General features: G+C 35.6%; 1 protein-coding gene across 2 annotated transcripts in view; it reads right to left on the minus strand.

Moving 5' to 3' along the window:
• Positions 1-1,162: 1,162 nt before the first annotated feature.
• Positions 1,163-14,388, minus strand: part of FUNDC1 (FUN14 domain containing 1) — a 13,791-nt gene continuing 565 nt past the window's right edge. Inside the window, exons 2-6 of one of the 2 annotated variants that reach the window (XR_003255150.1) lie at positions 12,530-12,686; positions 10,562-10,637; positions 3,705-3,833; positions 2,808-2,943; positions 1,723-1,809 (exon numbers count right to left, since the gene is read on the minus strand). Coding sequence is in view for 1 of the 2 variants with exons in the window: in XM_026075457.1 (XP_025931242.1) it covers positions 1,732-1,809; positions 3,705-3,833; positions 10,562-10,637; positions 12,530-12,686 (440 nt within the window). In the remaining variant the exon portion in view is untranslated. Of the gene's footprint in view, positions 1,810-2,807; positions 2,944-3,704; positions 3,834-10,561; positions 10,638-12,529; positions 12,687-14,388 lie in introns of both variants that reach the window. The other variant, XM_026075457.1, reaches the window with a different exon arrangement.

Consider the following 14,388-nt stretch of genomic DNA (forward strand, 5'->3'; position numbering starts at 1 on the left):
ACCTTGCAGGTATGCATGACGTGCTTCATAATTTATTCAACTTGGCCAGAAGCATGCATATGAAGTCAACCTACAATACAGGCCTCTGAAGTCCACAGATGTGCTGATCTAAATATATACTAGGCCACTCTGCCAAATGCCTTTCATGTAGAGTCCATCTGATGGACATCCATCAGATGTCCTGTACATCAAATGTTCATGTCCAAATAGCAATAGTGATTCATTAGCACCAGATGTACAAGTGAACAAGTACCCAAGAGAATCTGCATGAAACAGACTCGGTTCCACATTAACTTACTGGTACAGTAAGAAGCAGAGAAATCAGGAGACGGCAAACATCACATTTCCTTGGGTGGGAGGACTCTATTTCTAAAAGGTTCACAAGTTTGAAAGGGAGAGGAATGCATGGAACATTTTTTAGATTCCCAGCTTCTTTTGAATAATTAGTAACAAATGACTAAAATGATCCGAAAAGCCTACTTCAAATTTTCCAGCCTATCCAGAGTTATGCCTCCCATCTCCTTTAGAATCTGTTTCCTGCTTTGATCTGTCAAAAGACAGATGCAGCAAACAGAGCGGATTAAGACCCATTTGCTTTCCCAGGTTTCAGAGGAAATACGCATTCTTCCAATAAGCTAACTGAAGCCAAGCTATATCCTAGTGCTTCATAGCTGATACCCTGGATATAAGTCAAATTAAGTGACAACTGTAAAAAAACTGTTTACTTTGGGAAGAAGCAGAGCAGCAGTAGAGGTAAATATCAAAGTGAATATCATTTCCAGCTAAAATGGACTGCAAGAGCAGCCTTCAGTTCATTTAAAGTACATTGTACTCACACTACAAAGTATTAGCACTTGCAACGTACTCAAACAAAAACCTCAACACTTCATTTTACCATCTGCTGAAGTCTGAAATGTCCTCCATGGATTACTGGGTGTAAAACAATTAAGCATCACATCATTGTGAAGTCTGCATTTGCAATAGTTATCTGTTTACTACAGCTGTATCAATGAGTTTAAGCATGACTACACATTTGGGAAAAATAACACACATACATTTACTTAGCATACAAATATCACAAATATCTTGGCAAATACCTCTACCCCATGCCTGTATGTTAAAAAATGAGACTCTTATTCTCTAATGTATACAAAGGCCAGACTCAAAGTTGATTTTTGCCTTTAATGAGCTCATGATTCTTTGTTATTTAATACTCTGTAAAAAGGCATTACAGATTTATAGATTATTGCAGTGACTTCAAAGGAACAATTTCAGCCTCATGGCTGACCATACAATATCATATACATTATGTAGTCATTGATACTATATACTACAGCATGAAGAAAATACTTTTGAAATAAACAACATTCAATTGAAAAAAACATAGAAATGGAGCTTTCCTTCTTATAATATGGTTACTTATCTATATTCCAAGAATGACATTTTAAAAATGCTAGATCTTGAATGGTCATAGATAAAAAGAGTCATGATGAAGATGAAACAGTTTGCCCAGAAATGCTATAATGAGCACACTGCACAGTTTTTCAGCAAATCCTAGTTTTGCCAAGCTTCAAAAGGCAAAAGCCTAAAATGTAAAAGCTTTCAAACTGTCTAGCTAGTCCATTCGTCTTGCTCCGCAGGGCCCAGTGACCCACGCTGCTTTAAGACAGTGTGTCACTGCAACTGTTCTTTGCTGACGTCACAGCCATCAGGAAGAGACAATTCAGGTCCCTAAGATGCAAGGCCTAACAAAAAGCCTCCAACAAATCCACTGGACACCACGATGTTCTGTTTGATAAATTCTGTTGACTGAGAAGAAAAAAAAAAGCTTGTAAAAAACCCTGAGTCTACTGCATCTGACTGTAACATTCAATACTTTTATCACAATTGTCTGGAAACAGGAATACCAAAACTATGGGGGGGGGGGAAGGGGGGAAAAGCAATGTGTTTAAAAACATGCAAAGTTAAGAGTCTGAGGCAACTGCTGGAGCCAGTGGAGAGCAAACCAACTCTCAGCCATCTTTAACAATACAGTTAACATAGGAATTGTCACAGCAATTCCATGTCAATACCATTCTTTTTGATTAAAAAAAAAAAGTACTACATACTCCTTTGGCAAAAAAACCTCAAACTAAAAATGAAATCATTACCATCATTTCAATTTCAAACACATGAAAAAAACTGCAAAAAGTACTAGATTTTGGAAGACTAGGGCATTGGAAAAAAATACACTTCAGTTCTTTATGAGTCAGCTTCCTAATAACTTAGTCCAACAAAAAAATGCTTCTATATGACAACTTTTGTCTATATTTCATAAAGTAGTAACACAGGATATAACACCTGTTACATCAAACGTGCACCTCTACCATAATGTGGCAGACATTTTGTAAATCCTTTACTTCAAACACTTTAGATTACATACTAGTACAAAATTAGAAGAAAAAAGTAGGGTAACTTGAAAAAAAATTCCATCCTGTCCCACCCATTTCTGCAGGGAAATAGAAAAGAACAGGTTAAGGTATCTGGGGTACCAAAGAAGTTAGAAAACCATCTCTCCCAAGTCTCTGCTTCAAATTCATTTTAAAGTATGCTAATATTTTGAAATATAACTTAAGATAATTCTCAGCAACCTAACTGTAACTCCATACAGATTAAATCAGAGATACTGAACTATTAACTTCAGAACATTAGTTTAGTCTGCAGCATACTTCAGTTGAGGCTTCAGAGTAACAGAGAAAGAAACTTAGATAGTCTGTATGCCATGTGAAAAGTATGTAAAAACAGGCCAAACATTTGGCCATCCTTACATTTTTTTAATGATGAAAAGAATGTCCTCAAATGACAGAATGAAATGGCCTCAGTGACCCTTGGATCAGTATCACAGAGTCGCCCTTTTCAACCTAGTATGTAACTGACAGATTCTGAAGAGAGACATTCTTCTAACTGTATAAAAATGAGGTAAAAAAAAATTATAAGTATACAATTCTAGTTACAAAGGGATTATAGCTTCTTTCAAAAAGAGAGGTCAATCTTCTCTAGTCAAGTAGTTTTGTGATTAGCAAACTAAGAAGATCTGGTTTTTAATCTTTGTAGCAAATATATTTTAACCACAACACTCTTAACCTTTTACCCCATCATGAGCTTACTGGCTTTCTCACTAGTCAAGAGTCTGTAAAAACTAACTGGCAAAGCCAACTGTGGTCTCTAAACCGTATACTGTACAGATCAGTTGTGACAGTGCAGTAACTTTGAAATTTGCATGTGATCCAGTAGAAGTCAACAAAATACAAAGTTAAATGAACAAAAGTGAGTACAAACTGATAAACAGTCAATATTATGGAAATTTCCATGCAGCTTTAAAGCCACATAGTATCATGGCAAATGCACCCAACTTTAGATCCTTTTTCTGAAAGGAAGAGCAGGAAGGGCAGGAATATAATCAACCAGAGGCAGAATAAGAAAAAAAATGCCACAGATGGAAGTTAATTTGGGAACTTCAGTACAGCAAATAGGCAGTGGGCTGTTCTTGAGAAAAATCTAGCTTTTAATAAAATATACAGTCAGCAGACTATTTCTGATGCTCTCCCATTGTAATCAGAATTATGGTTCCTAAGTTTTGCACGGCATGTTGCAGCTAATCATCACCTGCAGTGGAAGGTTAGAAACCTTAGCTGGTAGAAAACAGTTTATCAGCTCAGACTTACCTCTTCAATTAGAGTATTGATTTCAGGGGCTGCCTTATTTGCACGCTTTTTAAGCTGTTTTTTTGCTTTGTTTACATCTTTTTCAACTCTCTTCCAGTCAACTTGTACATATCCACTATGACTAGCAATCTAGAAAAATAAAGAGTGTTCAACACAATTGTAGTTAACATTTTAAGAGTCAAAATACAGTATCTTAGCGCCTACCAAATTTCTTAAAATGTTTATTTTTTGTATTAGATGTACATGAAAAGACAGAGTGCTCCAATTACAACTACAATGGGCACTACGCTTCAAGCACTAAAGTCTTCCACAGTAACAGCAATTATAATTAGAACAAGCAATGATTAAGTTCAGTAGACTTATTAATTTCATCACTTCTCTACTTTGTATTTTATAGAAGGAATAAATATTTTTATTTAAAGCTTAAGTATTTACTGTTACTTTACTTATAGAAAGTGGAAAGAGAAAAGCACATTAATAGGACAGCTATGAAAAAAATTTGTTTCATTTTATCTTCTTTCAGGATCATGGAATTCTAAGTTGCGACAGGACATTCCAGGCTTATCAGAACCTTCCACAGAAATACTGAAAACTATTATTTTGTCTTTTATCATTTAAACTGTCCAACAAATAAAGTAGTTGATACAACACAGTTCTCATATTTTCTACAAAACAAAGCTGGTAAGTAGAAAAATAACATGACCTATTTAGAGTGCAACTCCTGTAATATTAGCAAAATGGATATGTTTTGGAGATTGTTCATACCCATTTAAACTCAAACTCCCAAATGCTTCAACAACATCCATGAGACTTTTGGTACGTTTAATCCATCATCCCAACACTYTGCCTTATTTGTTTCCAGGATCAAATCTTAGTAAGACAAGTAAGATATCATGTTACTTGACCCATGTGGTCAGTCTCACCAGTTGCCTTAAGACAACTCACAAAAGAAACACATGCTTAAGTGTTTCTAAGATCTGGGCTTACAAAAAATATTCAAGGCAATTTATTGCAACTTCAGAGAATGGGTGAAAACAAACAATTCATTACATGGAAAAGACTGCAGAAATTTAACAGAGGAACATAAAAACTGTAAGTATAACTGGTAATTTTAATTGCTAGCACAAATAAATATAGATCATTAACTTTACAGGTACGTAATTTTTATACAAAAAAAAATCAGAGTTTATGAAGAGTGAGCTTTCTCAGATCATTCTTAAGGTTTGGCAAATTCATGTAATTTATGTAAGAACATTCTATGTAAATGGTACAACTTGTAAATAAAATTCACAGCTAATCAAGTTTTGTGGAACAGATCTTTAAGTATACAATTTAATAGGTTTGGCATAAAAGGAAATGTTTCACATCACTTAAAGGCACTGAATGTGAATTTTCATATAGTTCCTTTTATTAAAAAACTAAAGTTAGACTAGCTAATTTATTTGGTATCAGTCACAATAATTAAGCAACATATTTCACCATAAACTAGAATTCCATAATCCTTAAAGAAACTAAAATGAAACAAGTGTCAGACAAATTTTGTCTGAATTTGAAACACAGTTCCTGAAAGACCAGATGTGTGAGAAGTTACAGGTCAGTTTCTATCTTTGCACAAGATTTAAAAACAAAATTTGATGGAAAATAAAAACTGCATTAGATAAATGCAAAATGAACTTATTAAATATTATAAGCTCCTTTGCTTCCTACCTCAAGATGCAATAAATTCATTGACCTTTCCTGTCTAATGCAAACCCATTAGTGTATGCAGGCACTGGTGGTAGGTGGAGATAGACAAGTAAGGAGTTTTTGTGCAGAATGACAACATGAAGCAAGTTTTAAAGCTGTACTGGTTACATATCCAGTCACTGAATGACATACTAGGAGAAAAATGTTACATGTTGGAGTAATATTTATTTTATGAATTTAACGAGACTAACACACAAGTTTCAGAAAGGCCTGAGTGTTGAATTGGTGTCTTCTAACTCACAAGACTGAAATCTAAATATGGACATTTATACCAAGTTCAATACAATGTAAAAAATGCTAATATATTTGATTGCTTGAAAATTGTAATAATAATAAAATATAACCAAATAAACTTGAAAAGAAACATTTCACTAAGACTAGTCTAATTTACCTGGAAATGTTTCAGTTATCCATATAGTGCAAGGATGAGGCAGAAGTTAATTAAGCTCTGTTTAGCCCTCCAACAGTTACAACTTATAGTTGTAGCAAAACTCCAGTTTACAAAACAAAAGCTACGCTACATTTCTCCATGAACTTAGTAGCCAAAATTTTAAGTCCTGCTTTTGAGTTGTTGTATACGTGTACAAAATAAGCAATAAAGGACAATGTTTTGAATATGCAATATATAATGGAGAAAAAAAAAACCTGTACTTCACTGCAGTGATAGTCAGAACCAATGACACATCAACTTTGGCCACAGTCCTACTAAATACACAACTTCGTATATAAGCACAGAAACAGTTCCACCAAAGTCAAATGTCAGTGAGACAAAACCTGCAATTTTTACTCTACAATAAAACATAAAAAAACCTCTTACCTTACATTTAAGGTTGCTTACAACAGTAAATTCACATAAATAAAAATCCTTAAAATTCATTAATATTTTTAAACCTAGCTCCTACAATAACAAAGAAACTGGAATAATAATATTCCATTATCCTTTCCACACTTATATATTCTTGAAGAGTCATATAGGTCACATTATATATCACATATCCCATTAATAAACTATTTTGGCTCAAGAGGTCTATGAACTGTTGAAAATGTATTTTTTTAATTGCAGGGTTTTTWAAAAAAAATTATCAATGCAGGATTACTAAAAATATTTGTATCTTTCTCTACAGTAATCAAAGAAAACAGAGAACCTAAAGGGAAGACATCAGTCTGGGACTGATACTAGAAAGGCATACAAATACATTACTATTATTAAACATCGTTAAGAGAATGCAAAAAGTGTATACAGTTAGAAGGGACAAAAGAGTTTTAATTTCCTCAAAAGCAAAATCTCTCCCACACTAAAACAGCCCAGAAAAGCACTGAAGCTACATGAGCACTCACTGTGTTCAGCTGCTTAAACATCATACAGAAGCAAGGTATACTTCTAAGTATCTTCTGGTATTTAAATAAGCAGCAATCTCCACCTCACTAGACCAGTTGGCAAAACAAGATCTCACAAACCTCTAACTTCAATGTACAAAGAAGGGACTAAGAAATGATATTATTTGCTAATTTATTTATTTTTAAGAGTTAAACTCTGGAGGCTCTATCCTCAGCCATCATACAGCTCCACTGTAATCTGTGAAACTACTCCAGTTTACAAAAGCAGAGAACCAATGCCCCTCCATGTCAAGTAAAAGCCTGCCAGAAGTAGGGCATTTCTTTAAAAGGCAAGCTTCCAACTATCATTTGTTTCGGCTATTCCACTGAATGCTCCCTCAAAGTCTGCACACATCTGTCAAGTGGGATATTCAACACAAAAATGAATATGACCCTCTTTTTTCTTATTAACCTCCCCACCAAAGCTTGTTGCTCTCTCCCCGCTTCACTGAGATGCCACACCATCATCATGACATGGTATCAGTTACCAACAAACCCCTGTACAATATATAGCCAAGGATATCTTAGTGTTTATTTTGTTTCCTGTATTGTTTTCAAAGTTTTTTAAGTTAGAAAATAATTTAATGAAGAGTTGAACTGAATGTAACTATTGTACATTAAATGGAATGAGGCAAAATATACTAGCGAAAGCACAAATAGCTAAACAAAAAATAATTTTATGATTAAATAATAGTTAACAAAATGGAAAAAGCTGCAATTTGTCTGCTGACTGAGGAACAAAAAGCAATGAAACCATCATCAAGGAGACAGGAGTTTAAAAACACAGAGAGAACAGGCACTGACTAAACGATTGTTTTAAAGTAATTCATTATAGCAGAACCACATTGAGTCCATACCTCACTAGTCTTAGGATCTCACTAGACTGTGTGCTATAAACCAAAAGTTATACAAGGATTTAGGTTAATATTTACTTTGAGAAATGAATTATATTTTCTTTAATATATTATGGGTATTGGCCTTATACCAGCATGTTAGAAAAATTATGTCTCTTTCAATAAAAAAGGATACTTGGTTAATCAAATTAAGCTATTGAAAACATTCAGCACATAAGATGGGATAACAAAATCTTGATTTAGAAAAACAATGCAAATCCCTTAATACAATTTTTATTCTCTTCATACTGAGACTATTTTTACTTAATCTGTACTAAGATTGAAATTTTCTAGATCGTTTACGAGAATCTGAGAAATCTTTTTGCTCTTTGTACAAACTGACACTCCAAAATACATTGCTTCTAATTTCCTACTAGATTTCTTGAAACAAAGTCATTGCACGCTGAAGAAAAATGTACTTTTTAAATTTCAGGTCTGCAACCTTTTATTGACTGGGTTTTACCCAAGAATCTTGCCTTCTGTAGTCCTATTTCTTGTTTTAGCAAGTAACTACAATATCAATATAGCAAAAAAGAATACAAATGAAATCTTCAACTTCAGAGAAATCTACAGATAAAAAGGAGGTTCTAGTCACACTGAAATGGTCCTCTGCCCACTCGGGGGAGCGTCAGATGTATTCATAAGGAAACTAAAATCACAACATGTGATCTTCAAATGAAAAAATTAAAGACTACAGAAATGTAATTACACTGTACAATTTATGACTCAGCTTTAAAATGCAAAACATTTTGAATTAAAATGAAAGACCAAGGCATCTACTTCATTCCCTTTCAACAGAATCTGATCTTACTCAATCACAGATATAGACAACTCAATCAAAATATGCAACTCCTTTTTCCTCTTAGATAATACTCCTTTTCAGATATACTGTAAATGAGACCAACTAAGAAAACAGATACTCATAAACACATGGCAAATTATTTTATGTAAAGGAAAGCTCCACAAACTTCACAGCTCAGCAAACAGATACTGCATAAATAATGTGTTTTAAGCAATTCCTGTTCTCCACTGTCTATAGGTCTTAGTTTTAACTTTTCAGCTTCCTGTGGTCAAAGGCACTGCTGAAAGATCTTGCAGGCAATATTCTGCCTACTGCCAATAGATTGCAGGCCACTGTTCTGCACGGTCTTCAGTGATTTACTAGGTCATATTTAGATGAGAATTTTCATTAAAAGAATTTTTAAGGCCATTAGCATGTTATACAGGAAGACAGATTCTGATCTTAAAGCCTCCTAGATGAAAAGCATTTAAATACTAAAGCATGATGAGTTCTTTCAAGACCCACTGGCTAGATATATAAAGATTTAAATCTTCATGATCCAGAAATATACATGTGCTTAAGAACTCCAGGGTACTCAGTCAAATTGATTCATATGCTGGCATAGTGCATTTTGCCAAAATTTACATTCGCATGATTCTAAACCATTGCAAATTCAAAACCCTTGTAATATTATCCCTATGTTTAGATACAAGCCCAATAATTAGTGATTTCCAAGAGATTTAAAGAGGTCATCAATGCACAAAAGGGTAGTGGAAAGAAAACTACTACTCCAAAGCCTCATATCAAAACGATTCCTCTTTGACTCTTTACATTCGTGCTGCTTTGAATAATTCAGAGTAAAATAGGCTTAATACCTGTTGAAAACAACTCAAACCAAACAGTTCCAAGAACATACATTCTCACAAATAACTGCTGCAGTTCAGTTATGTTTAACAAGGGTTCTGGAGGTCTTAAGAAATTTCTGCAGAGAAGATAATCATGAAGGAAGTAAGAGTACACACAACTGTGATATTGTGATTCATTACACAGCAGCACAAAGAGGTACTATACAAACCGTCCTGATCAATGGTTGGCTGTAATAGCCATTACCATCAAGGGAACAAGTAAAAGTGGGACAGGTTTTTCAGAAACATCCAGGGTCATGTTGACAAGGATTAAAAAAAAAAAAAACTAAAAACTTTAATGCCATCTCAAAAAAACTGGTATATTTTTTGAATGAACCTAAGTAGGCACCGCTACTTCCTCCAGAATGATTTGAGGAAAAACGACAAGCCCACAGATACTAAGACATGGAAAATGCCAGTAAAGGAATTACAAATTACTTGGCGACCTACAGAAAGATATGTAAAATTCTCCTGCACTTAAAGCCTCTTAACCTAATCTAGTTTGAGAGCTTTTTGGAAATGCACACTCCCCTAACCACAATATTTGATGAAAAATGTAAATGGTCACATTAGATGACACCATTGCAAAATTTTAAGACTTGAAATTCAGTTGAACAGAGGAATGCAACAAAGGTATCAGAAGTCAGCAAAGGTTCAGAGGCTCAATGGATAAAGCTAGTAAAGACAGCACAGGGAGAAAGGGGAAGAGCATGGTTTCATAATGGGACCAAAGCAAGTCTTCCAAGTAACTGCCAAAGCAGCCTACTTCTCTTAAGGCACTGATAAAATTCTCAAACTATTTCAGATAAAAACAGACTAAATTCCTTGATCTTGCTAACCATAGATTTATAGGCAGTTCCTCTGTTCTGTCAATATCAAATCACATACAGTATCTCAGTTTCTGCACAAAGGTTTCTTTTGGCTTATTAGAAACTACTTAATAGACTTGAGTAGATTCTGATTTAGCACTGATTTTTGGAAGTGTTTCTTTTGCACACAGTATTCCAGCTGAAATGGTAAGGTTTCAACTGATAAGACTACAAAGATCAAATAGATAGGAAGCCTTCCTACTTTAGTTTTACTCAGCAGCTGAGTTTTTCCTATTGTTTAAATAAGTAACATTTTCCAACTTAAAAAGTGTGAAATTCTACATACTTGAAGCAGAAGAAAGCCACCACCTACTGCAGTTGCTGCAAGTTTTCCGACTTTCTGGAACAAAAATCCCGCACACCTTAGGAGAACAAAACAAACAAAAAACCCAGTCCAGTGATGTTGTCTGCTGAACAATGCCACACACCAGAATTCCCAATGATAACTATTACTACTAAGTTTTTGGTTTAATAAAGCAAGTGTTTCATTTCACATTAAAATTTTTAGATCATTAATACAAACAACGTTTAATAAATAACCTCTAACGCGAGATGACATGAATAACAGTTAGTAGTTCATGGCTGTCTGATGGCCCCTTTAAAGTAAGCTTGGGGGTTCCAGGCTCTGTCTATACATAAAAGCCATATGCTGTTATTAAATATACCAGAACCTTAATAAAGCACAATATAATAATATAAAAGTGCCAAAGTAATTGTAACTATTCCCAAGTGGAAGGGGAATGTCTTATACCACCATTTATAGTAACGACACAACCCACAATTTAACTATTTCAGGTAAAAAGAAGTTACATCCCTAACGAAAGAAGGGGGGGGGAAACCCTGTGTATGGACGTGGCCCTGGTCTATTTTTAACAGAAGAAGGCAATTATCAATTTAATTTCTTAGTAGTAGTCTCCCAACACTCCCACATCAAATAGAGGACAGCACAGATATTGATATCATAGAATAATCTGGGCAAGAAGGGACTTCGGGAGGTCATCTGGTCCAGTCTCCTGCCCAAAACAGGGCCAACTTCAAAGTCAGATCCAACCTCTAAGCTAAATCAGGTTGCTCAGGGTCCTACTCAGGCAAGTGTTGAGTATCTCCAAGGTTCACAGTTCAGTAATTTCTCTGGGCACCTGTTTTGGTGTCTGATCCCCACCCCCCCCACACACACATGCTCTGTGAATTTTTTTCTTCCTGTATATGAACATTGATATAAATAAATAAAATATACACACACACAGATACAGAAATATACAGTTTCCAGATCTTTCAATAAGCCACTTTTAGGGATGGCAGATTCCCATTATTTATTCCCTAGAAGTTTCTGAGTTTATGTATATGCATCTAACTTTCTAAAAATAATTTTAAGGCTACAAAAACAAGTAAAAAAAAAAATCAGACTGTAAGCTAAATATGCAGTCCTCAACGTTGTACTGAGCCTGTACATGAGTTTCACTTTTAGTCTGTTTCACTTTCTAGTTCTTGCATAATGCTATTTTAAAAGGTGTACTGCCATAATGTTTTGTGTTTTTCACTGAACTCAAAATTTTTGAAACAGTGGAATAGACAAATACCAGTCAAATACTTTTGACCTGATATAACTGACAAGACTGTGGCCATACTTAGCAATTTAGGTTTTCATTTTTACTCTCTACCTATCACCATGAACTATTTTAGGGTAACTCCATTGTGGATACATTGGGGTATCTCTCTTCAGCTAACAGGAGAGCAGAGCGTTAAGTTGTTTAAAATTGCTTCAGTTTAATCAAGAGAAACAAAGTGTCTCTATAAAATGGGTCTCTTAATTAAAAGTGTATTCTGCCACATATTTTTTCTTAATTTCTTTAAAAATTATAGAATTTCTATAAAATACATCCTGGCCACAGTATCATAACTATGTCTTTAAATCTATACTAGTAAAGAAATATGCTTTTCCATACAAACAAATGGAAAATTACTGCATGTAGTTTTTATTCCTTGAATTTTTATTGTTCCGACATTTATCACAATAACTGGTAGGAATTCTCTTTGATAATAGGTGTGTTTTACCAATACTACAAAAGACTTTAGAATGATGAGTCAGAGTAATGAGCTAAGAAATTGTTCACGTACAAATAGTCTTGATCAATAAAAAAGGAAATACTATTAGAGAAGAAAAAATACATCTGTGTTTCAAAAAGCCTTGGAAAGAGACCTTTTAAGAACAGTGAAACATCTGGCACAGCTATGAAAAGTGATGTTCTCTCACCAGCCAGTCACTCCGCCCATTACAATCTGCGTAGCTACAGAATATTTTTCTACAATTGGTCCCGAATTCCGGCCAAACACACGATTCCACCAATGGTGACGCCTGGCGTATTCTGTTAAATCCAATACTTCATATGAATCATCATCACTTTCGTGCTCTTAAAAAACAAACAAACAAAAAAACAAAACAAAAAAACCCACTCAGTTATGCAGTAAACCAACAGCCTATATAAAAAACAAGCAGATTAACAAAACCATATTTGGTATTAGCTGTCCAATACAATGGCTTAAATTGCATCATATGGGCTACCTATGGTCCAGCAGTTAATCAAACAAAGCATTTTAGATTTTATGCCATGAGGCATTATAATCTTAACGCTGAGAAAGAGGAGACTGCAGGGAAGGTATAATCTATAAAATCCCTGAGTGGCACGAAAAAGGTGAATACGAACGTCCTATGTCTTCAGGTACAGCAGTTAAGAGGTATCAAATGAAACTTGTAGGTAGCCAGCTCAAAACAAAACAGTGTCTTTTTTTTTCCCCCACCCAGAGAAATCCTGGTTAACCTATGGAACTGCTTGCTGCAGGATGCTGTAGATACCAATAACTGATGTGGACTCCAAATAAAAAAAGGACAAATTAAAGGAAAAAATAAAATCCACCAAAAGCTATTAGACACAAAGGCAACAAGGCAACAACTGTGGCTAGTGAGATCCTGAGCTGAAAAATCATTAGAAATATTCTAAGGAAGTATCACTACATGCTTACCCTGTAATCTTTCTTAGCTCATTCTGCAGCTGATGGCTGTCAGAGACAGGATGTTGGGCTTTGATCTGACACAGTACAGTTGCTCTTGTGGTCTTAAGCAACGTGAAACAAGTCTAACTTAAGAGAAAGCACATGTATCTTTTCTCCACAGACCAAAGTTTTGAAGTATTATAAAGACTGGAGCTATAAACATTTCATTATCAATTTTCAAACTTCCTAAAAGTAAGGGTAAAAGGACAGAGATTGCAAGACATACACACATAGGTATGAATACTGCCATTTTATTACCACCTAAGTGTTCTTTGGTACTAAAACATAAGTTCCCCAAAAAGCAATACCCATAATGCTATGAAGCTGTTTTTGTTCTTTCTTTTCAACTTTGAGGTATCAGGTGCAAATAGCTCACCTTCTGTAAATGGAGAAGAATATAAAACTGTGATTATTTTGTAGACCTTTAGTCATGTTAATTCTGTCCCTAAACTATTATTATTCAACCCAAAACTTGCACAAGTATAATACGTTGTGTGGCCAATAGCAACACTTGAGTATTTTCTACTGATGTATAATAGCGTATATAATAATATCCAATAAATAGCTTCCTTGCATGACACTATTACGCTTGCCCACCATGCCAATATAATTGTACCTACGCAGAAAAAGTGTTTAACTGGACATACTATGCCTATGTATTATTGTACATAAATATTTAGGCCTCTATATGTTAAAGACGAGGGAGACTAGGGAAATCATTCCCAGTTTCCACAGTGAACCTCGAAAATTCAGTTCCGCGGCCTTCTGGACCTCAGGCTGAGCCCCCCGACGCCAGAGCCGGGCACCCACGAATTCCTGCCTCCTTACTGCTCTGAGGCTTCTCTCGGCACCGGGCTTTTAAGGCGCGAGGGGCTGAAGGTACGCCCTAGGCCCTCGCCCGGTGCTAGCGCCGCCGCCGAGAGGCGACTTCGGCAGCTCCACCCCGGGCCGCGACGCGCGGGAGAGGGGGTGCCGCGCACGCCGGGCTGCCGGCCGCGAGGCAGCCCCCGCCTAGGCACCGCGCATCGGCGAGGGGAGGCCGGGCGGCGCGGGCCGGCCACG

This window comes from Apteryx rowi, unplaced genomic scaffold (genome assembly GCF_003343035.1).
Source record: "Apteryx rowi isolate R43461 unplaced genomic scaffold, aptRow1 scaffold_404, whole genome shotgun sequence".
Classification (NCBI taxonomy): domain Eukaryota; kingdom Metazoa; phylum Chordata; class Aves; order Apterygiformes; family Apterygidae; genus Apteryx; species Apteryx rowi.